Here is a 21,638-nt window from a genome sequence, read left to right as displayed (position 1 = left end):
TACAGATCAGTCGTTATGCAAACCAGAACTGTTTGGTAGGATTAGGGTTCAATGTATCGTGCAAACCCCCAAAATGGGTTAATTCAGTAACTGGGTTAAATGCTTTATAGGAATACAGCCAATGACTGCAGGAACACCACATTTCAATTTCACTTAAATCCAAGAAGAGAATTTATCTGCAAGAAAGCAAATTCTCTTTCAACAAACTGAACGAGTGCTGTTCAACAGAAAATGCAGAATTGGTGTGAAAAAGCACAGCCTGGAGTAAAGGTATTCATGACATTATGAACCATTCCTGACCATTCTCTTGCCTCCAAATCACTGTTTTGTCCCATTCTACAAGGGCTACACCCTGATGCTAGTCTGTTCTTCAGAAACCGCACACAAGGCACTAATTGTAGAAAGCTCTTTATTCTGAAGTTGTTTCCAAAAGGATGTTCATTCTTCAGGAATTCCATAGTTTCAAAGGTGGATAAAAAAAAAAAAGTGGGGGGATTTAAAAGTGGTGAAAGCAAACCAAAATGAAAAACACACTTTCCTCTCCCTTATCATTACAAAGCAATATGAAGAAAAAAGATGATTTTAGAATGAAACCTGCCTCAAAGTGTGGTCCTCCCTCTTATCTCCAAGCCTCCTGAGGTTACCCCTAAAGTGAGCTCATTTCAGCTTCAAAACTCCCCCTCTGTTCACATTTGGTACCAAAATCACTAAAATGTATTCTTCTTTGCTTGTGTCTAAAGGCCAGATGTTTGCTTTCTTAGTTCTATGTCCAAACAGTTTTTACAGCAGTGTTTCTCAACCTTGGCAACTTTAAGAGGTGTGGACTTCAGCTCCCAGAATTCCCCAGCCAGCTGTGCTGTTTGTTTGTTTGTTTGTTTGTTTATTTATTTATCTATCAGATTTCTCCACTGCCCATCTCGTACACAATGACTCTGGGCGGCCAGAGTGAGGTTTAGGAAGTAAATCCCACTGAAAGAGTGGAACATACTTCTAAGTAAACATACTGTGGACTGTGCCATTCAGGAAAAACAGAGCTAGAAGGTTAAGGCAGCATCTTTTTTTCCAACCCACACCCTTCACATCTCTAGTAATTCCCTCCACCAAAGGAGGCTAGGTTGGGGGCACACAAAACCAAGCTTTTTCTGTAGAACAGAAAACAACTCTGGATCTCCTTCCAGAGGAGGCCATGTGGATCCTGTCATTCCTCATTACATTTTAGAAATACTGTTGTGGTTGTTTTTAGAGCCTTCAGTGATCTCTGATAATTTTAATATTACTTTATTGTGAAACAACAGCTCAGTCCTGCTGCTGTTTTGTAGTGATTTTACTGTGCTATGAAGTGGTTGGTTGGTTGGTTTTAATTCAAGGCCTTACTGGATTAAAAAAAACACTGATAAATACTTTTTAAAAATAATAATAAATAAATAATAGTGCAGCCTTCCTACATCTGCGCTCTCCCTACATGCTGGATTGCAATTCACATTACCCCAACAGCACAACTGTGGTCACTGAGGGTAATAGGAAATGCAGTTCAAGGCATCTGCAGAGTTCCAGGTGGGGGAACACCACACCAGTTTAATGTGCTCTTCTTTTCATATAAAGGCCTAAACACTGCCTTATTTCTTTAAAAAAATGACTTATAAGTAATCTGGCCCCCAAGGAAGGAATTTCACCCTAAATTTCCCAAGAAAAGAGGAAAGGAAAAACGGAAGTGCTGTGGAGGGTGAAAGTACCTCAAAGAAAGTATCTCTGGACAGCCCTGCTTTGTTTTCTTTCAAAATCTAGATTAACTGATTTCTTTGTCTTGGGAGGATGGGTAGAAATGAGAAATTGCCACTGAAGAAATAGGTTGCTGGATTTCATCCCAAATCAGACTCTTGCACGTAAGAGATTTTTATTATTATAGTAATTATTATTATTATTTTAAAAAGTGGGGAAGGTCAGCTTTTCCCACTGCCATAGCACACGGGTGGGAAAAGTGGTACTGATTTATTTCTACATATGAACAATACAAAAGCAAAGAGTGCCCTGCCCTGCAAGGAACAACATGGTGGCCCCACAGAGTCACCCTCCACAGTCCTCTCATCACAACAGTCCCCTGACTTGACCCAAATATGTGACACAGAGAAAAGGTGAAGAAAATTGAGAAGTCAGAAAAGCACGTTCTGTCCTACCCAACCCACCACCACAACCATGTGTTCCTGGGAACAAACACTGCTCTATTTGCTAAGAATAGCAAGGGGAGACCCATCTTGGTTGTCAAATGTTTATTTCCCCTCCTAAAAGCTTTGCAGGAGCCAAATCTAAGATTAGGGCCATGGGGCTAACCTGGCCACCAAGTTACCAGACCTGTTTCTGGAGGCAGCCCTGTTTTCCAGCCCAATTGCAAAGCAACACATGATCAGGGGAGGGTGTGGGCATCCTGCCCCAGAATCCTTTACAGAGCTTGCACAATTCATAAGCCCTGTGCTAGCATTCTCTGCCATGCTGCATGGAATCCTGAAACATGTACCTCTTGGACCCTGTGATACAGACTCTTCAGGTGGCAAAGTAAGACAAGCATGAGAGTGTCTCTTCCAGATGCTGTGATCAACATGTCCCACTCACCCATCCCATGTTCCTTCTGAAATTCCTTCCCTACCACCCAATGTGTCAAATTGTGACATGGATGGGGTTCTGGAGATGGTCAGCAAGGGTTTCTGCATTAGGAGGGTTTCTCATGTCTAGACCTCCACTGGACTCTCTCAAGTGGATCCGCTGATGGTAGATCATGCTGTGTCTCCGCCTGAACCTCACTCCACACTCACCACACTGATACGGTCTCTCTCCAGTGTGAATTCTCAGATGCCGAGTGAGGTGAGACTGCCGTCCAAACCGTTTTCCACATTCAATACAAGGGTAGGGTCTCTCACCAGTGTGGGTGATCCGGTGCCGAGTCAGATGGGACTGCCGACTGAAGGTTTTCCCACACTCTGCACAAGGGTAGACCTTGGTTCCCAGGTGGGTCTTCTGGTGTCTCGTGAGACCGTAGAGATCATGGAATATTTTCCCACACTCCATACACTGGTAGGCTTGCTTCTCAGTGTGGGTCCGCTGGTGAGCAGCCAGCTCTGAAGGCCATATGAACCCCTTCCCACATTCTGTGCAGAAGTAGCGCTTTTCTCCTGTGTGGATGCGCTGATGCGTGGCGAGTTCTGACGGCCATCGGAACGCCTTGCCACATTCTCCGCAAAGATGGCGTTTCTCTGCCATACCAGCTCCCAGGTAGGGAGGGTGATGAGGTGGCTGGCTGTTGCCGTTTTCACAATCAGCAACGAGAGGCAAACCGTTGCCCATGTGGGTCCTCTGATGAGCCGCCAGCTCCGAGGGCCACTGGAACCCTTTCCCACACTCAGGACAGAGGTAGTGTTTGTTCTTGTTGTGAGTTTTCTGATGAGCTGCGAGCTCGGAGGGCCACCGGAACCCTTTCCCACATTCAGGACAGAGGTGAGGCTTCTTGACTGCATGGGGTTTTATCATATCACCATTTGGAGCGGCTTTCTCACCTGTAAAAATACTCTGGGGCATACTGAACTCTGAGGGCCACTGAAGCAAAGCGTCAGCGTCCATGGTGTAGTGCGGCTGCTCACCAGCATGGATCCTCTGGTGGATGACAAGCTCCGTTGACCACCGGAACCGCTTGCCACATTCTGTGCAGACGTGGCATTCCTCACCCATGTGGGTTTTCTGGTGCCTGGTGAGATGCGATGATCGACCAAACTGTTTCCCACACTCAGCACAGTTATAGGATTTGGGCCGAGAGTGGACTTTCTGGTGCAGGGCCAGTTCCGACTGGCAACGGAACCGTTTCCCACATTCAATGCAAGGGTGGCGTTTCTCTCTTACCCGTATCCTCTTCGGAGCCAAATGCTGCACTGCCCCATTGCGTCTTTCTCCAAATCCCAACTGAGGCTCTGCTCTGCTGGGAGTCCGGGCACCTTTGAGGTGAGAATAAGACAGAATTCAAAAGGTTTAGAGATACAAACTCTAGCTTTGCTGCCCAAGTAAAACATGATTAGCCAAGTTACTGTATTCATTTTAGGTAACTGACTGAATTAATTATGCCACAGGGGAACCATGATTAGCCAAGTTACTACACTCATTTTAGCTAATTGACTGAATTAATTATGCCACAAGGGCAAAACTTAACAAAACAAAATACTTCCTTGGTTTTGGGATAACACACACACACACACACACACACACACTCCAATAGGTGCTTCCTTCGAAGAGCCTTTCCATTTTATCTTCCACAGCAGATAATATTCCTTCTAAGGTGGCTTCTTCTCTACAACTTTTCTTAGCTGGCCCTCAGACTGGAGCTCTCCAGATGATTTGGGACTATATTTCCCAATATGGCTAGCCTGAATGTCCTTTACTGCAGCATCTGGCACATCTGCTCTGGGTGTGGAAGCCAAGCGGGGTCAGGCCTGGTTAGTATTTAGATGGGAACTGTAAACTAGACTAGGAAATCAAAAATCATCACAGAAGAAGGCAAAGGCTGACCATTTATCCATGAAGTCCCCAGGAGTCAAGTTCAGCTTGAAGACCTCACCCTACTTCCCTTTGGCCCATATTGACCAAGAACTCTGTGAGTTGTAGTTCCAATGTATTTAGAAGGTGCCCATTTGGACTAATCATTGTGATAATACATCATACATATGATAACAACATGCAAACAGAAGGACACAATTACAATGTTTTATCAAAAGCAGGGACAGTAGCACCTGCAGCAAACATGACTGATGCCCAAACAATGCCATGCACACAATGATGTCATCACACAAATGACACAAGTACGTATTTGTGTTAAGACATCTGATACAAATTTGTAAGTCAGGACATGTGTGTGATGACATTGTCCCACACAAATCATTAATTATCCTCCCGCAGACGCCCACGAGCAAGGAGCTTGTGGCTTTTCAGCTGTGGTTGGGATTCTAACTCCCATCAGTCCCACCTCCCTTGGTCAATGGTCAGGAATGATAAGGACTGTGGTTGACAATCAAAAGGACAAGTAGTTCCCTTAAATGTGACTTCGTTTTCAATCCGAATGATTTTATTAAAGAGTAATTCTTATGCCCCTCGTAAACAGAGCCAATTGCTGCCAGCTCCAGACACTATAGTTTTCCTCAGTCTCATGCACTCACTCCAGAGTTAAGACACCACTGAACTCAAAAAGACTTGCTGCTGACTTAGCCTGCATTAACTAATAATTAATATAACTCATTATTAACATTCATTATTAAGTTGTCCAAAATGTAACATGGGCCTTTTGACTGGAGAAGTAGCTTCTTCGTAAAAATTACAGCACTTTTCCCACAGCAAATAGGCTTACACTGCAATTCAGCCAGACAGCATAGATAGCAGTATACCTGGTTTCTATATCTTTCAATTATTTTTATATTTTATATTTATTTTTATTAATCAAAGCATACATTTCTAGCTCCTATCACGATGACGATACGTGTGGGCAATGCTGGAAAAATCTCAGAACTAGAAAAAGATGGCTGGAAAAGATTTCCAATGGTTGGAAGTACATCATCAACTCCCTGGGTGAGATTTTGCCAGCTGTCTCCCACAAGACTATCTTCTTATATGGAAGAGTTAGAAGCTTCTGTTTTTCACCATTACCATGCCTCACAAGCCCACGCTTGCTAATGCATTAAAAAGGAAGGATACTCTATTTGCCTGATACAAAGTAAGATTATTCAGATCTGAATTTATCCTGCTTCATCTCAAGTACTAAATGAGCTTGAGGGCCATTAAGGACAGCAGTCTTCAGGCAATTGTCAAAAAATGATGCTTTGTACTAATGAGATCCAGTGTTTTGGAGTTCAAAGAACCCATAAGGACTTTTCATTGTTACAGCAAGCGTGGCCAGCCTATTTGATAGCCAAGGGCTGCACTCAGGTTGGGGTAGCGGGGGGAGGTAAGGGCACAGTGATTTAAAATAAGTGGGGCCAGGAGGTATAATTCTCAAGTAGGGAGCCTCAGCCTCCTTGCAGGATTCCCCACCTGCGGATACAGAAGGAAAGGCCTTGACTCACCTGAGCCTTCTCCTTCTCCTTCATCTGCAGAAGAATCCCAGGTTGCTTCTGTGTCAGAAGAACCTATGCAAGAAAGCAAAAAGCCATACCTAATGCTTACCTGAAGACATGCCTCAGGATATATGAAGAATACTCACCATCACAAGATGTTTTTAGACCTTTGAGAAGGAAAGCTGGCAAATCAAGTCAAATCTTTATTATGGTCATACCACCATAAGGAAAAGCTGGCATGTTTTTGCCTGACAGCACTGGGTAATATTGTCTAACACGTCCATATTTTTAAAAGACCCTGATAAGATTGTGGAACCCAATGCCAGGGCAGCACAGGAGTGGACTGCATTATCCATGGAAAACGAGCTCACTTTGGAACAAATTCACTTTACTGAAGTTTCATGAGAAAAATCCAGTTTCTATTTTATGAATTAATGGTAGCCCAGTTGAAATACTAAATTGCTGGGATGTAACTTAGTTGCTATGTCCAAACCATAGGCTTCACAAATAAACACATGTTCCTGCTGCTCTCTTTGTATGTATTTACCATAGTTTTATCCCATAGTTTAATTCTGTTTTAATAATTCTACTGCTTGTGCAAACCAGTTTACGTGAGGAGGATATCACAGCAGACCATTGTTTTGTCACATAGAAAGGAAAGGAACAGAATTTAAGACTCACTGCAGGTCTTCAAAACTATGGCTATGGATGTTGGCATCTGGAGGACACTGGATTGGAGAAGCTGAATTGAGCCATCCTTAAATGTACGCTTAGTCATCTGTTAGGACTCGTATTACTGCATAAACCTTATGTTCTAGGTGTCTCCTATTTTGTATAATCATTGCACGATGGGAATATCCACATCAATAATTTTAAAAATGCACTGGAGAAAGAGAAGCAATTCAAGGCACTAAGTAGGTGGGTCAAAAGATCCTCACCCAGCAAACAGATGTCCACATCAGCCCGCTGTTCAGCTTCCATGCACATATCTCCATGCTCAGTATCTGAAAGGACTTGGTCTTCATCAGGAAATGTCACTACCACCTCCTCAAATAAGTCAGAATCCTGAAGATGCATCAAAGAGGCACAATTAACAAAGAAACAGCCAAAGATTGTTTAGTATTAAATAAGCACACTTAAAAAAAAAAAAAAAAACATTTCATCCCAGAAAAAGAAAATAAAAGGGGATAAAAATTTTGGGCCCAGCCTCTCTGATGGGGTCTCTGGATGTTTTGGGGCATCTTTACTTCCAACTTTAAAACTCCATCTTCCTGGGTGGGTTTAAATGGAGGCTAGTTGGCCATCTGTCAAGGATGCTGTTGTGGCAGAGCCCTGTATTGGGCAAGGGTTGGACTAGATCTCCAAGATTCCTTCTAACCTTACCTTCTATGAAACTAGGGAGATTTGTTTTTAGAGAATTCACACATACAGTGTTACAGATAGGAGATATAATTTCATGATGAAATGGATACTTTTTGTGACTTTCCAGGAGAGATAAGAAAAGGGGAGATTCAGGGATAAGACTGCCATATAGACAGCCAGTTTGGTTAGTGGTTAAGGTGCTGAATTGGAAAATAGGAGACCATGAGTTCTAGTCTCGCCTTAGACATGAAAGCCGGCTAGATGACTTTGGGCCAGTCACTCTCAGAACAATAACCTTGTGAGGTGGGTTGGGCTAAGAAAAATAGGAGGCAGGAGCATTATTTTATATACGTGTCAGCCTTCCCAGGTAGACCAGACAGGAAACACAACCAGATGGGCGAATTCTACTTTATTGTAAGGTTAGATTAACAAAATCTTGCAAGTCTGAAAGTACAAATCTCCCATCCCTTTTTACAGACTGAGAAGTTAGGGAGGAACCTTTCTAAGTTTCTGTCGCTGCCCATTATGCAGCTGCAGGCTCCCCCCAATTTTATCTGATTGTTCCCTAGGCGGCATCTCTTCCCCTTGTCTCCCAAGGTCATTCCCACATACCATTACAGTACACGAGCTTGAGATGTACAAAGTAAGGGAGGGATATAATCACAATCACAATATAGATTCTCCACACCTCACAGTATTCTGCATTTGTTGTTATTCAAAATTTGGACTGCTTTATTTGCATTTTAGTATCACTCACTGATAGCAAGTGAAACACGTCGCAAAGTTTTTATTCACTGACTGCTCATTGCAGTCTCAGGACATGAATTCTTCTCAGTTGGAGAACCACAGGCATACATGGCTTTTCTTCTGCTTTTCTGTGTACTAACTTCTGGTTTTAATATTTTCTCTAGACCTCCGCTGGGAGCCACAAAGAGCCAACAACAAAATCAGAGAACCCCATGAATCAGTTCCCATCTGGATTCTACCACTTCCCTCTTCAGACAGGAAAATCACAATTAAAACCTCTCTGGGAAAAAGGACATTCAGAAGGCAGCATCACTTCCTAGTGATCATACCGTATGCCACTGTTTCTCAACCTTGGCAACTTTAAGGTGTGTGGACTTCAACTCCCAGAATTCCCCAGCCAACATGGCAGGCTAGGGAATTCTGGGAGTGGAAGTCCACACAACTTAATGTTGCCAAGGTTGAGAAACACTGCTCTATGCAGTTCTGCTCATTAGTAATTCTATGTACATCCACTCTTTTGGAAATCTAGCTTTTTCATGCGCTTTCCAGAGTTGGAGCAAATTGGCTTTCGATGGGGCCTTGTAACTCATCACCCAAGGGCACTCTTGGGTCTGCTGCCTCCAAAACAGTGCCTGCAATACCCCTATTAAATTAACTGAAATAACTCTTGGAAGAACACTACAGTCTCCTGCAACTTTGGGCCTTTGACCATAAATTTGATAAATAAAATAAACCTCCATTTTTTTGAGACTTGGGGTGTTTTGGGGGTCAGGCTTTGATTCAGTTGCAGATTTTTTATGATTTTTTTTGCTAACCTAACCAATATTTCTTTTGGTCCTTCTAAGACAAAGATGCACAACACCAAATTGAGGGGAGCAGGCTAAACTTGTCCTTTTACTGGCGTTTTAGAAGCTGAGGCCAAGGCAAAAACTAAATTTCAATCAATTTAATCAAACCTGAAACTAATTAATTGAATATAGTCATGGCTTCCACAAATAATAAAGACTGAGATTCTAGAAATGCTGCAGGGGTTAAGAGAAACAGCCTCAGTATGTTAATCTGTGTTTTGTAACCACATGGGTTTTAGAACTCAGGAAAGATGCTACGGAAGAGCAGTCTGGCTGGGGATGATGGAGGGTGCCATCAGACTGGGGAGGCTGAGCATCAACTTCTCTGCTGTGCAGTCTGGGGACTGCATTACACATTTCTTCAACTGCTTCTGATTTCCCACAAGGAAGTCCCAATAAAAAATTCATGAGTTGTGACTTTCTGGTCCAATCTTACAATTTACATCAATGCCCACTTTCGGATTATAGTTTAGGTTTCTGCAGAAGGCACCTCTTAGCAGAAATCTAATTTTTACACAGAATTGCTTTGTGGGCCTCAGGCTGAGAAAGTGGATGTTTCCTCCACAGTTCTGGCTTGCAGAGAATGCTAGGCAGTCTGCTGCTAAGAGAGAGCAGAAACCCTTTATTTCCAGGCTGCAGGACTACATCTCCCAGCATCCTTTGTAAAGTTTTCTGGAAATCTACTGCAAGCAGCTGATGCAACAATTCTTTTGGGTTTATAGACAGCTACAACCCTCTTTGTGGGTGACCAGCAAGACAAAAGGGAGAATAAAGGGAGAGGAGGTAGATGCCAAAAGATTATTCTAAAGATCTGTACTGTAGAGTCTTCAATGAGACTCCAGCAGGCAGCCCAGGGACCTGAGGAGCTGAGGAAGGAATGAAAGGAGCTTCAAGACAGTTTGGTTCTTGATAATTATAAACATAATTATTGCTTAGAGCCAACTATACCTCTGTTCCTTGAAGCAATCTCTGAGAAACATCCTGGGGATGAAAAAAAGAAGATCGCAACCAGTGCCTGATGTTAAAAGGTGCCGGGCGAAGTTTTGCCCAAACTCACGCCAGCCGAATTCCTCAGCTTTGGCATCCCAGCTATTTGCAACTGCTCAGATGTTAAAGAGGCCCAGCTGCCCATACAGCCCCGTGCCTCTTTCTTTCCTTTCTCTGCAGGAACATCCAAGAATGTAACGTATATCCGATGTGACCCTTTCCTGCACTCTTGCTGTGGGGGGAGAGAGGAATTTGGAGCTGGGAGATGTCTTGTCATGTCAACCGTTCACTCTATTACAGAAGAGGAAGAGAACACTTCGAATAATAGGGCCCTTTTCATAGGGAGTCAGGCATTCCTCAGAACAATTACTTTTGGCTTCTGGGAAAAAATTAACACTTCTAAGTTTGATGTATTCCAAACATCTGTATATTGAAAATCATATTCTGAAAATTTGGAATTTCTTTGGATTTGTCAAGCTTGGAGTGTAACTAGAAAGATAATTTTGCACTGCTGGAAAGAAATCATCACTTCAGACCTCACATTCTGGATTTTAAAAAATGTACTTGCTCTTGGCTTTTGAACTTGCTCTTTATCAGTGTAATATAAACATTGATCAGTATGATTTTGTGTGGTCAAAATTTAATCTGCAGCTTAGAAAGTGAATTTATTTTTAAAATATATGTGTGTGTGTGTGTGTGTGTGCGTGCATTTTGGTCAGCTTTTTTCCAGTAGCTTTTTTAAATGTTTAATTTTTTCCTGTATCTCTTTTGTCATAAACTGTCTCTCTCTTTTTATGTATTATAGCAACAAAAACTAACTAGTATCAATTAGCAGTTGTTATAAAACTAACAAAACAACAATGGACCATTCAAAAATCACACCAGCCAAAAGTAAATACAGGAAGTAATTTATACTGTGAAGTAATTCCAATAAAACTTTTTAAAAGTTTGGTAAAAAAAATAAGAGTAGAATTAAACAGATAAATAGTTTGGCTTGGCACTAGAGCAATTTGCCATCATTCATTTTTGACTGGCAGGGCCTGCAGCCCATTGAAAAAGATATCTGCTTCATTTATAGAAACTCTTCAGGCCTCTCCATAAAGATTAAGACGCAGATCTGCAATCTGGTCTAGACTATATAGACAAGGAGTAGGCAACCTGCTGCCTGCCAGATCTTATGGACTACAATTCCCAGAGTTTTTGCCACTGGCCATGCTGACAGGAGGCTTGATCCAAAACATCTGAAAGACACCAAGTGTTCTTGCCTTCACATAGTCCAGGGTTTCTCAACCAGGGTTCCATGGAACCTAGGGTCCCACAAGAGGTCACTAGGGGTTCCCTGGGAAATCATGATTTATTTAAAAAATTATTTCAAATTCAGGCAACTTTACATTGAAGAGGTAAGTTTCTTGCTTATTTTATGTACTGTATATACAGCCCTACACATGCAACGAATGTAATACCTTTGTAGCTTCTGGCCTATATTTGAGCCTGAATGTGCAGGGGTTCCCCAGGGCCTGAAAAATATTTCAAGGGTTCCTCCAGGGCCAAAAAGTTGAGAAAGGCTGACATAGACAGATAATGTGAATGGGCAATCAGTGGCTTTTGGTGGTTCATTACTTTTGAAAAAGTCTGCAGCTCAGTGGCAGAGAACCTGCTTTGCATAAAGAACGGCCCAGCTTCATGTCCAACTTCTTTAAATAAAAGGATCAGACAACGGGTAACGGGAAAGTCCTCTGACAATACCCTTGGAGAGCCGATGCCAGGCAAAATAGACTATAACTATCTGGCCCACAGGCCTCCAGATACACTGGGCTTCGTCTACCATTATGCCAAGGAACATGCAGCCTGTCTCCATCTGTACCCAGCTACAGTGTTATTTCAGTTCAGGTTCAAAGCCTGGCTCCCAATTTTGCTGCAGTGGATGCAGAAGCACCCATGAGTCATTTTAAATCCAGGCTCGCAATTAATACACACTTGAAGGTGATGATAAACTCCTAAAGGGCTAAACAGCTCCAGAAATGTCATTCTAATCTCAATATGAACCAGGTGCTTCAATAAAGAGGAAGTTCCTTCGGATAAGAACTTCTGCTTGCTCTTATTTCCCTGTTTAAGAGATGGGAATACTGTGTCCATAGCAAATTTTCCAATAAGGACGGACAGAAAACCAGTGAACCTCCACAGGCAGTGACTATCAACAGACCCATTAACCTGGCCAAATGAAGAGACACTGGGAGTTGTAATTCAGCAGCACTGGGGTGGAGTGGCACAGTTTCCCCATGCTTGGAAATCTCAGATAGGGTTGAGGATCAACCCAATGTCGTAAACACATTTTTGTAGCAACAGCACTCTGATCCAAGAGTTGGCTCTGCCACTGGTTTGCATCCCTGTAGGAAATCAGGTACCAGCTTGCGAGGAATCAAAAACTCCAGCTCATGCAGCCATTGCCAGAATTTTGTTTCCCTTCTTTTGCACATGGTGTGGACTATCTGCTATACCGCAAGCTCGTGGATTAAAAGCAGCAAGAAGTGAGGAAGACCTATGGGATCAGCAGGACAGGTCCACACTCTACTAGGGACAGCTGGTATCGCCAAGAGGTTGCAGTGTGATAGGGCTGCTAAGGGGACAGTGGTTTGTAGCATTTCAGATTGTAGATGAAAGATCACACTTTTGGGTGCTCCCCTAGGTTAAAAACAATTCTGCACGTAAAACAGAAGCCAAGGGAGAAGTAAGAAGAACAGCTTCAGGTACTAGGTTTGGTTTGATTTGATTGTCTAAAGCAATAAAGGTGCTTCAGGTGCTTCAATAAAAAGAAAGAACTTCTTATCCGAAAGGTGCTATAGGAGGAAATATTTAAAAATGACATTCACCTTGCTAATTTGGAGCACCCATAAATCTGCCAAGCCCTCCTCAGCCTACATATTGGAAATAGAATGAATGAGATATATTTCTTCAGTTTTATGGGTGCTTTATTTTATTGCTCTGGGCTGTTTTATGGGGCAGTCATTGAGATTTTTATGCTTTGAAAAGTAGTTGGAAAGTGATATAATAAAGTCATCATGAATAATAAGACAACTGTGCAATCGCCACCAGCCAGATGTGATCAGCTGTTGTTCCAAAAGCAAAACACCTTGATTTTCCTCCCTAAAGCCCCGTTTCACTTACCTCCAATCCCTGCTGCAGCTGTCCCATCTTTGCCTGTCCCAAAGTCTTCCCTCAAAATAAATGTAATCAAAAAATGAAACTTAAGAACGTAAGTGAGGAAAGCGAAGGGGAACTGGACCATCTTACCTCTTCCTCTGGTCTTTCTGCTTCTTGCTGCCTGGCCAGGAACTCCTCAGCCAGGGCCACTGCCCGAGCACAAGTCTCCGGGCTACATTCCCACACCCGACTTCGGATTCCAGGAGGGAGGACGGCCAGGAACTGCTCCAAGATCAGGACATCAAGAATCTGTTCCTTGGTGCGGTTCTTTGGCTTCAGCCAGTGGTTGCAAAGCTCCCAGAGCTGACCACATGCTTTTCGTGGACCCTCAGCTTCCTGGTAGCAGAACTGCCGGAAGCGCCGCCGGGCAGTCTCCAGGCTGAAACTGCCTCCTCCAGATAGAGGCGTCCGTGCTTTGCCAACACTTCCTCTGTCTGCACCAGCTGGGGAGGGATGGGGCTCCTGGTGGCTCTCTTCAATGAAAGATGCTCCCCACGGGGATGAAGTGTTCCCCACTTGCTCCAAAGTGGTCGGGAAGGCCTCTGGTTCTACTTCTACTGCAGCTACCTCCATTACCTGAGTGACAGCGGAGGTGGCTGCTTCTGGTGATGTTAGTGGTGGTTCCATAATTTCAGGGGGGAGAGGCTGTGAAGTCTGTGACACCTCCTCCCACTGGACCTCCCAGCGCTGAGGTTGTGGTGCCTCCTCTAGTTGCACTGATTCAGCAGTTGGTGCTGCCTCCAAGCCTAGCAGCTCTTCAACAGTTCCAGTACACACCACAAGCAGGGAATCATCTCCATCTACTGCTCCCACTGCCTCTTGCTGAGGGCCTGGTGGACGTGCCTCTTCCTCTTCTTCATCCTCCTCCTCCACATCTCCTTCTCCCTCCTCCTCCTCTTCCTCTTCTTCTTCCTCTTCTTCTTCCTCCTCTCCCCTCTCTTCTTCTTCTTCTTCTTCTTCTTCTGCCTCTCCTTCAGCATCTACTTCTACTTCCTCAGGTTCTTCCTCTTCCTCCTCAATTGTTATTTCTGGATACATTTCCTGCTCAAGCAGCACCTTAAAATGGAGATCCAGCTCCCTCGATTCCTGTTCAGACTCCATTTTGTCTTCCAAGAGGTAGACTGATTTGTCCCAATTGTAGACCGAGGTCTGGCCAGTGATACCCCAAGTCTCACAGGCAAACATGGTGGGAAGAGTCTTCTCCCTCCAACTTTGACCTCAAGCTTATACCAAAGTTGGCCAACAATTTTCAGGAGGCAGAGAGACTGTTGTCAAGGAAACTGTTCTGTCACAGGATTCCTCCATACATCAAGGGGATTTGGTTCCCCCCAAAGTGTTTATATGAGTACTTTCTCCCTAAAAAGACAAGAAAGTAAGCAATCACCTGACTGAAGAAAAATGAGATTAATCAAATTCATATTTACAGAATTCATTTGCATACAAATAAGAACACTATTTCTGAGGAAAAGGGGTTTTTTTTTGTATGGTTTGGTTTAGTTTGTAATGATGGACATGTGTCCCACAGCAGGAACCACCTTAAGAAAAAACGCACCCTGAAGTGTAAAAAAGTACCAAAAAGTATTTCTCTTTTAAGAGCAGGCCAGTTACCCATGGGTTCATATTTTGTGTTTATAATTTCATCATGCTTCAACCATTTAAACCTGTTTTTATTCACTGGGGGCAGTTCTCATCAGGCAAAAAGCTTGTAATGGCTTAAATATATTAATTAGATGGCCTAAAATAAAAAAGACAGGCCAAGTTAAAGGACTGAAAAGTTTAAGATAAGAGTCAATGTCAAAGAAAAGCTTCCTCTATGACAGCCAACAAGCTCTTCACAAAGGCAATAGGGGAAGGAGCAATGCTACAGGGATCACTCTGTACCCAGTCTATTTTCTGGAGGGAGGCAGAGGATGATGGTATCATTCATGCAGCTATTTCCCTGAATTTATACCAGTGTTTCTCAACCTGGGTAACTTTAAGATGTGTAGACTTCAACTCCCAGAGTTCCCCAGCAAGCACATGCTGGCTGGGGACCTCTGGGAATTGTAGTCCACACATCTTAAAGTTACCCAGGTTGAGAAACACTGATCTACACGTTCAGAATAATCACATAACCTTTCATGGATTCCACCACTTCAGAGTCTGGAGGTGAGGGGATAGTAATTTGTCTCCTCGCTCAAGTCCTTCACCATCTTGGAAGCCAGCTTAGATCTATCCTTCCTCCAACGTGACAGTGTTTCTGGACTAAGGAACGTTCTGACTGCAGAAACCACTTGAGTATGCTATATCCACCATATATTTTGAAATGGTAGAGCTCATGCACGTTTGTCCCATTTTTTTTTTCTGTACATCTACAAAATGTAATTTTTGTAAACTGTCATCTACAAAGATAGCTTTGTAGAGAGAAGGGGAAGGACATTTACTAGCAGCATTGTAGTAAAACAATGTTTTCTCCCTTCTCCTTGGTTTGGAAAAGAAGTGCAGCACTAAATGGAAGCTACAAAAATTCAAGCAGATGCAATTAATTTGCAACCTTTGCATCTCCCCAGAAAACAACACACCTGCTGCACAATACATACCCTCTTTTGTTGCTGTTCAAGTCCCCGTTTGTTTGTACAAGACCACACACGCTGATGGTGATAAAATGAATAATTTACCAAATCCATACAGTAAGCCAAAATGACACAGGAGTCAGGATAATTTTTAAATATTGATTTCTAACTAACACACTGAAAAGATCAGGAATTTTCTCACAAGTTTTCTAATTTGCAAAACAGGGCAAAATAGATTTGCAATTCCATTTAAAAATCATTTTTGCACATGATCACAAGGATGCATTGGCCCCTCCCACTTCCCCCCACTTACGAAGACATAGCCAGTGGCATATGGTGCCACTTCAGGATCAGGACCATGGAAAAATAATTCTCCTTTATGTTTAGCTTCTCTGCACTTGAGCTGATTTCACAGTGAGCTGATTTCACAATAAAACAGTCGTAAGCAATAATGGTATGCAGGAAAGCAATGAATGAATGATGCTTTCAGGTGAATATATCAAATTCTAACAGCATTTCCCCCAAACCAAAGAATTTTAAACTATCTTCATTTGCAACTAGTAGTAAGGAAAATCTGAACTGTCTTCATGATTTTTCACTTCAAAAACTGCATATCCTTCTTCCCTGTTGCTCCTTGTCACATTGCAAGTATTGATTTACAACTGGCTTATCCGCTAAAGTTATTCAGTCAACATTAGTGAATAAGAATTTGAGAAGAAAATCTGGAGCAGGGCTCAACATGTTCCCAATTGAGACATTAAATCAAAATAATTTTTACAGGGCTCAAAGTAATTACTGAGACATTTAATCTTTTTAAAAGAAGAAAAAGAAATAAGCTTCCTCTTTAGAAAAATGCAAATCATTGAACAATATACATAAAGCTATTATCCATAACAAAACCTATTATGTAAACAGGCAACAGTAACAGCAGGGGCACTTTTTTCAATTCATATTTAGATTTACACATTTTGATATCCTGTAAATGGACAGGGCTTTTTTTCAGAAACAACTGTCAGAATTGGTTTACTGATTCTAGTTTACTAGATCCACTTCCCCAAATCTCTGTTTGGGACTTTGAAACACAAGCAAAGACATCAAAGGGTAACTTCTGTGATTATTTTCATTGACTTATTTTGCCAACTTGATTACAGATTTTGGAGGCACAGACATTTTTTCACAAAACATATGGTCCCAGATTCTACCCCTGGTTCTCCAGACAATGCCCAGAGGGATCTCTGGGCCACAAATTCCCCCCTCTTAAAATATCCATAAAATCCCCAAGGGAGAAGGTAGGTGAGTGGAGGGTAAGGCCTATTCACAAATTATCAACCTCATCAATTGTGGATTTTCTAATTTACCTGCCATAAAAACAACTTATAAGTAATTAAACCACATGACCTTTTTAAATAATTGGAATGAAGGCTCTGATGGATCAACTACAGTATTTATTGATGGGTTATTAAACACAGGATCAGGGAGCTGACAGGTCATTTTCAGTTATCCCAAGATGAGCAAGTCATGTCACTTTTCCCCACACAGGGGTTGGACATAACATCACCCCGTTATGAAAGGGAAAGCTTTCATAAAAGGCATCTGCCTCCCTCCACCACATCAAACGCTAAGATCCCCTTCCCCATTTTTCAGATTGTAAATTCTTCTTCTTGTCCTCCTCCAGCACAGATGCCTCAACTTTTCCCTTCCAACTTCGCTTGCTCCAACTTAACTTCCTGTCCTCCCCCTTTCCAGGATAACATTTTCTGCCCAGCCCCCTCCTTCCTAAAGCTCCTGTCGCCCTCCCCTCCATCTCACGGTCCAAGCCCCCCGCTGCAAAGGGTCTCTCCGACTGCAAACCCCGTCCGGGGCCCCCGCCCCCTGGCACGAGACACGCGCATCTACGAAAAGGACCTTGAACCATTCATTTCCCAACCCGGAGCCCTCCCGCCCCCCCTCCTACGGCCACCCCTCTTCTGGGAGCGGGGCCTTCGGCCGTCCTACGCCCCACGGAGCAGAGGCTCCCGGGCGCTTCCAGCCCATCCGTTCCCCCCATTTGACACCAAGACAAGGGGAATGCAGCCATTTTGCCTCTTTGATGTGGTTGGGGGTGGGAGGGGCAAAGAGATGGCTATGCTTTCTCGCACCCCCTTTCCCATCTTTGAAATTCCCCACCTTGCATGGAGGGGGGGCAAATAAAGGAGCCCCCTCCCCACCTAATCCCTTACATTGCCCCCTCCTCCTCGTCTCGCACGTGTCTTTATAAAAAGGGGAGGCCCGCCTCTGTAACTCACCCTTTGCGGGGAGAGCTGGTCTTCCCTCCCGCCCCCTTGCACCAGATGCGGCTGCTTAGGGGGGGTGTTGCAACCCCAAACCTCTCCCCCCAACCCAAAGGCGGAGCAGGAAGGCGCCTCCTCCTCTTCCTTCTTTCCCACGTGGGCGGCAGTCCATTAACCCTTTCCACGTCCGGACAATTAGCGCGCCCCTCTCTCCCGTCCTCCACCTCCACCAGAATCGGATTTTTAAAATTTTCATGTGTTTCAGATCCGGTCGCATGGTCAAGGTCTGAAGCGGAGGAGTCTTTGAAAAGTGACTGTCTCCAGGCGCCTGCCTTGACGACGGAATAATAAAACCAATTATCGTAATAATAGTAGTAATAATAGTAACAATTATAATATCATGATCCTGCTGATGGAATCTTGGAACTCCATCCCCAGCCGTTCTGCCTCCTGACTTAAAAATTTTTTAAAATTCTTTTTGAGATCACACTTTAAGCGCGCGTTTTTATTTTCATCTTCTAACAGGAGTTGGCCTTACTCAACTGCTGTTCAAAAAAAAAAAGGCAAACAAGAAAAGGATTCTTGTGGCAGGTTGCGAGCTAAACCATTTATTATGCTTTCCCGGAGAACTAGAGACCGACGGCTCCTAGTGTTTATAGTCCACCGATAGCCTTTTCCTCTTTTCCTCCTTAATGGATGTTCTTTCTCGGGAAGAAAAACTTATGTTTTTAAGGCAGTAGTGGAAAAATCCATGAGAGGTCCAAATGAAAGATAATGTGGTCTGGACCCCACATAAAATTCTGGGAAATGTGCAGGTGAATCCTCAATAAAGTCCCCTTCTGGCAACATTCTGAACCTGGGTTAAGTTTCTTTCCAGAGGTTTTTTGTGGTCTGTTGCAGCACAAACCAAGGGACTTGTAACCAGAAGATTTACATTTTTTCCCCCTGGGTAGACTCATTCGTGTAATAACATCATATTGGCTTGCACTTTTAGTTTCAGGCTGAGCTACTCCAGCTCCTAATTTTTACCTTGGTGGTTCTGTTTTTCTACTGATTTTTAACTGTTTTACTTTCTGTAATATGTTTTAATTGATGTTAATACATTTCAGAGAAATATAAATATTAGTCCTGGAAGCTCCCTGGGTGTCAGCTAGTTACTCTCTCCCAATCCAGCCTACCTCACAGGGCCCTGTTATGTGGAAAAGTTCAGGACTAACCAGTATGAATGTTACTCTGAGCTCCTAGAACAATGTTGCTCAGCCTTGGCAACTTTAAGATGTGTGGACTTCAAGTTGAAAAACACTGTCCTAGAAGAAAGGTAGGATATAAAGGAAAGTAGGGGGCTGTGGGCAGAGGTTTAGCAAAAAATGTGGATTCTGCAAAAGTAATTAAGAAACGAAATAGTAAGAAGTAGCGGAACCAGAGTTCTGAAAAGCAATTTCCACCTTGTAAGGTCTTTAGATAATAGCGGAACCATCATTCAAAACAGGGGTCTCCATAAGGTATGGTCAAAAAAGTCAAAATGGCAACTGCAATGGTGGAATTGAAGCTGTGCCATGACACCATCATAGCTGTCATCGTGACCTTTTTTTACCATACTCTGCAGATACACTTGATTCAAAATCAGATGTTAAATGCAGAGAGATTGGGGAGATGTGAGGCAGGGGTGATGATGGTGGGGAATTAGTAATAAGAATGAATTTGTGCTTTTATATGAATTTGAGGATTTTTATTTATTTATTTACATGACTTTAGAAGCTGGCTGACTCCAGTTCTGGGAGGTTTACTTAAAAGAAGAGAACAATAACATGAAGCCATAGATGGTATGTAAACAAACAAACAAAAAACCCCAAAATTTGCAGGGGTCCATCAACCACTGTACCCCAAAGCCTGGAAAAACAGCCACATTTTCAGTATCTTTTGGAACATCACCAGGGTGGGATGTTCCATATGGATCTCTGGGGGGATGATGTTCCAGAAGACAGGCACCATGACAGAGAAGGACCACTTCTGATCATCCTTCCAATTAGTGGAAAAACAAGTGATTTGGCAGCAGAGTGCCAAATAGAAAGAAATTAAGAGAATGGCTGATGAGTGTGGGAAAGTCTGAGAAAACTAAAGCATGAGATTACTTAAGTATAGCATACAGCTGTGAAATGTAGACTTAGGTAAATGCAGAGGTAATAAAGGGGAATAATTGAATTTGTGTGATCTTGTAAACTGGCAGGTGATAAAATAAAGCCAAAGTGTATGATTGTACAGTAGGATGGACGATAACATTGCCAAATCTAAGGAAAGTGTCCAGGGAGATGAGGATTTTGAATGGAGAATGAGAAGTTTCAAGATCTTAGATACAATGGTTCAGCCATTATATCTAAGACAGAAATTCTCAGATATAATGGCTGCCTTCACACAACATCTAAGACTAGAATAAAAATGGGATTGGGTAGTTTGTACCTAACTGTGATCTTCTTGTGAACCAGGCCATCATTATTAAGCCGAAATACAGTTTAATTGTTTGTGTGTGGCATGTTATGGGGACACAGGAATTGTATTGTTAACCTGGGTTCCCAATTAACTGAATCATGGCTTGGTCAATCTAGCTGTCTAGGTATGCAGGGCCAGAGAGCTGAACATACCACACTGGCTGGCTTTATACAACACAGAAAGCCACAAAATGCTATTTGGGGTTAAAATAAGCAAGCTTAGTGCATTATGTGAATACAGACATAGAGCTGGAGGTTATCATGAAGCAACCAAACAAAAATATCAGAGATTTTGGAAGGACAGGACTAAGAGTTAGTGGAACAATTAGGGATAGAAAAATAGAGTGGACATTATTCGTTTGTAATTGGCATTGAAAGCTATGGGATTTCAGACAAACAACAACAACAACAACCCACCTCTGTTCTCTCCCTTCAGCATGGCAAAGTTTAGATTGTAATTCTGAAAGCAAGGTTTTGTCTTCTGGGATGTCAGAAAGCATTTGAGATATGACCAAAACAGCGCTTGGCCTTGTCAATAGGAGGCTTTTACCTTTGGGCTGCAAAACTTCAAGTTACCACTAGAGCAGTGGTTTTTAAAATGTGGTCTGTGGACCCCTAGGGGGTCCCAAAGACCTTTCAGTGGGTCCGTGAAATCAAATAAATAAATATTTTTAAATTTCTCTGTTTTAATTTCTAATACAGTAAATATCAATATATAACCCACATAAACCCAAGCTCTTTGGGGTCCTCAATCATTTTTAAGAATGTACAGGGTCCTGAGACCAAAAGGTTTGAGAACCACTGCATTAGAAGATAGCAAAAATTTAGTTTCTATATCTCCTTACTGACCTCTAGTGGTCCTCTGAATTTTTGCAGCACAGAGATAATCCAGAGGCTAATAGAGTTCATCAGCATGTCCATGAATATTGTGGGATACATTTTTCATCCTCATGAAAAGATATAATAGTGCAGTATGGCATTGTAAAGTATAAGGGAACAAAGAGATAGTTTCAGCTTTTCTATTTCATAGCACAGTTGTTTCCTTTCTCATTCTTGCTTGAATGGACTTTATTGTGCTGACAACCCCTTTGCACACAGATCCAGA

General features: G+C 42.7%; 1 protein-coding gene across 1 annotated transcript; it reads right to left on the bottom strand.

Annotated features, from left to right (window-relative positions):
- Positions 1-395: 395 nt before the first annotated feature.
- Positions 396-18,159, bottom strand: LOC134495557 (zinc finger protein 345-like). Its single transcript, XM_063301073.1, has 5 exons — positions 18,063-18,159; positions 13,316-14,581; positions 7,019-7,145; positions 6,090-6,152; positions 396-3,977 (listed from the first exon to the last, which is right to left on the bottom strand). Exons 2-5 carry the CDS (start codon positions 14,408-14,410, stop codon positions 2,653-2,655), a joined length of 2,610 nt encoding a protein of 869 aa, XP_063157143.1. The 5' UTR covers positions 14,411-14,581; positions 18,063-18,159; the 3' UTR covers positions 396-2,652.
- Positions 18,160-21,638: the final 3,479 nt, after the last annotated feature.

Source organism: Candoia aspera, chromosome 4, assembly GCF_035149785.1.
Source record: "Candoia aspera isolate rCanAsp1 chromosome 4, rCanAsp1.hap2, whole genome shotgun sequence".
NCBI lineage: Eukaryota > Metazoa > Chordata > Lepidosauria > Squamata > Boidae > Candoia > Candoia aspera.
This window is presented reverse-complemented; position numbering and strand designations above follow the sequence as displayed.

Bases quoted from the DNA above. Each gene is read 5' to 3' on its own strand.
- LOC134495557 (XM_063301073.1), bottom strand. From the start codon at position 14,410: ATGTTTGCCTGTGAGACTTGGGGTATCACTGGCCAGACCTCGGTCTAC. The intron at 6,153-7,018 runs GTGAGGATCTTT...TTTCTTGCATAG, and splicing joins TGTGGACATCTGTTTGCTGG to GTTCTTCTGACACAGAAGCA. The intron at 3,978-6,089 runs GTGAGTCAAGGC...CTCACCTCAAAG, and splicing joins AGGAGAAGGAGAAGGCTCAG to GTGCCCGGACTCCCAGCAGA.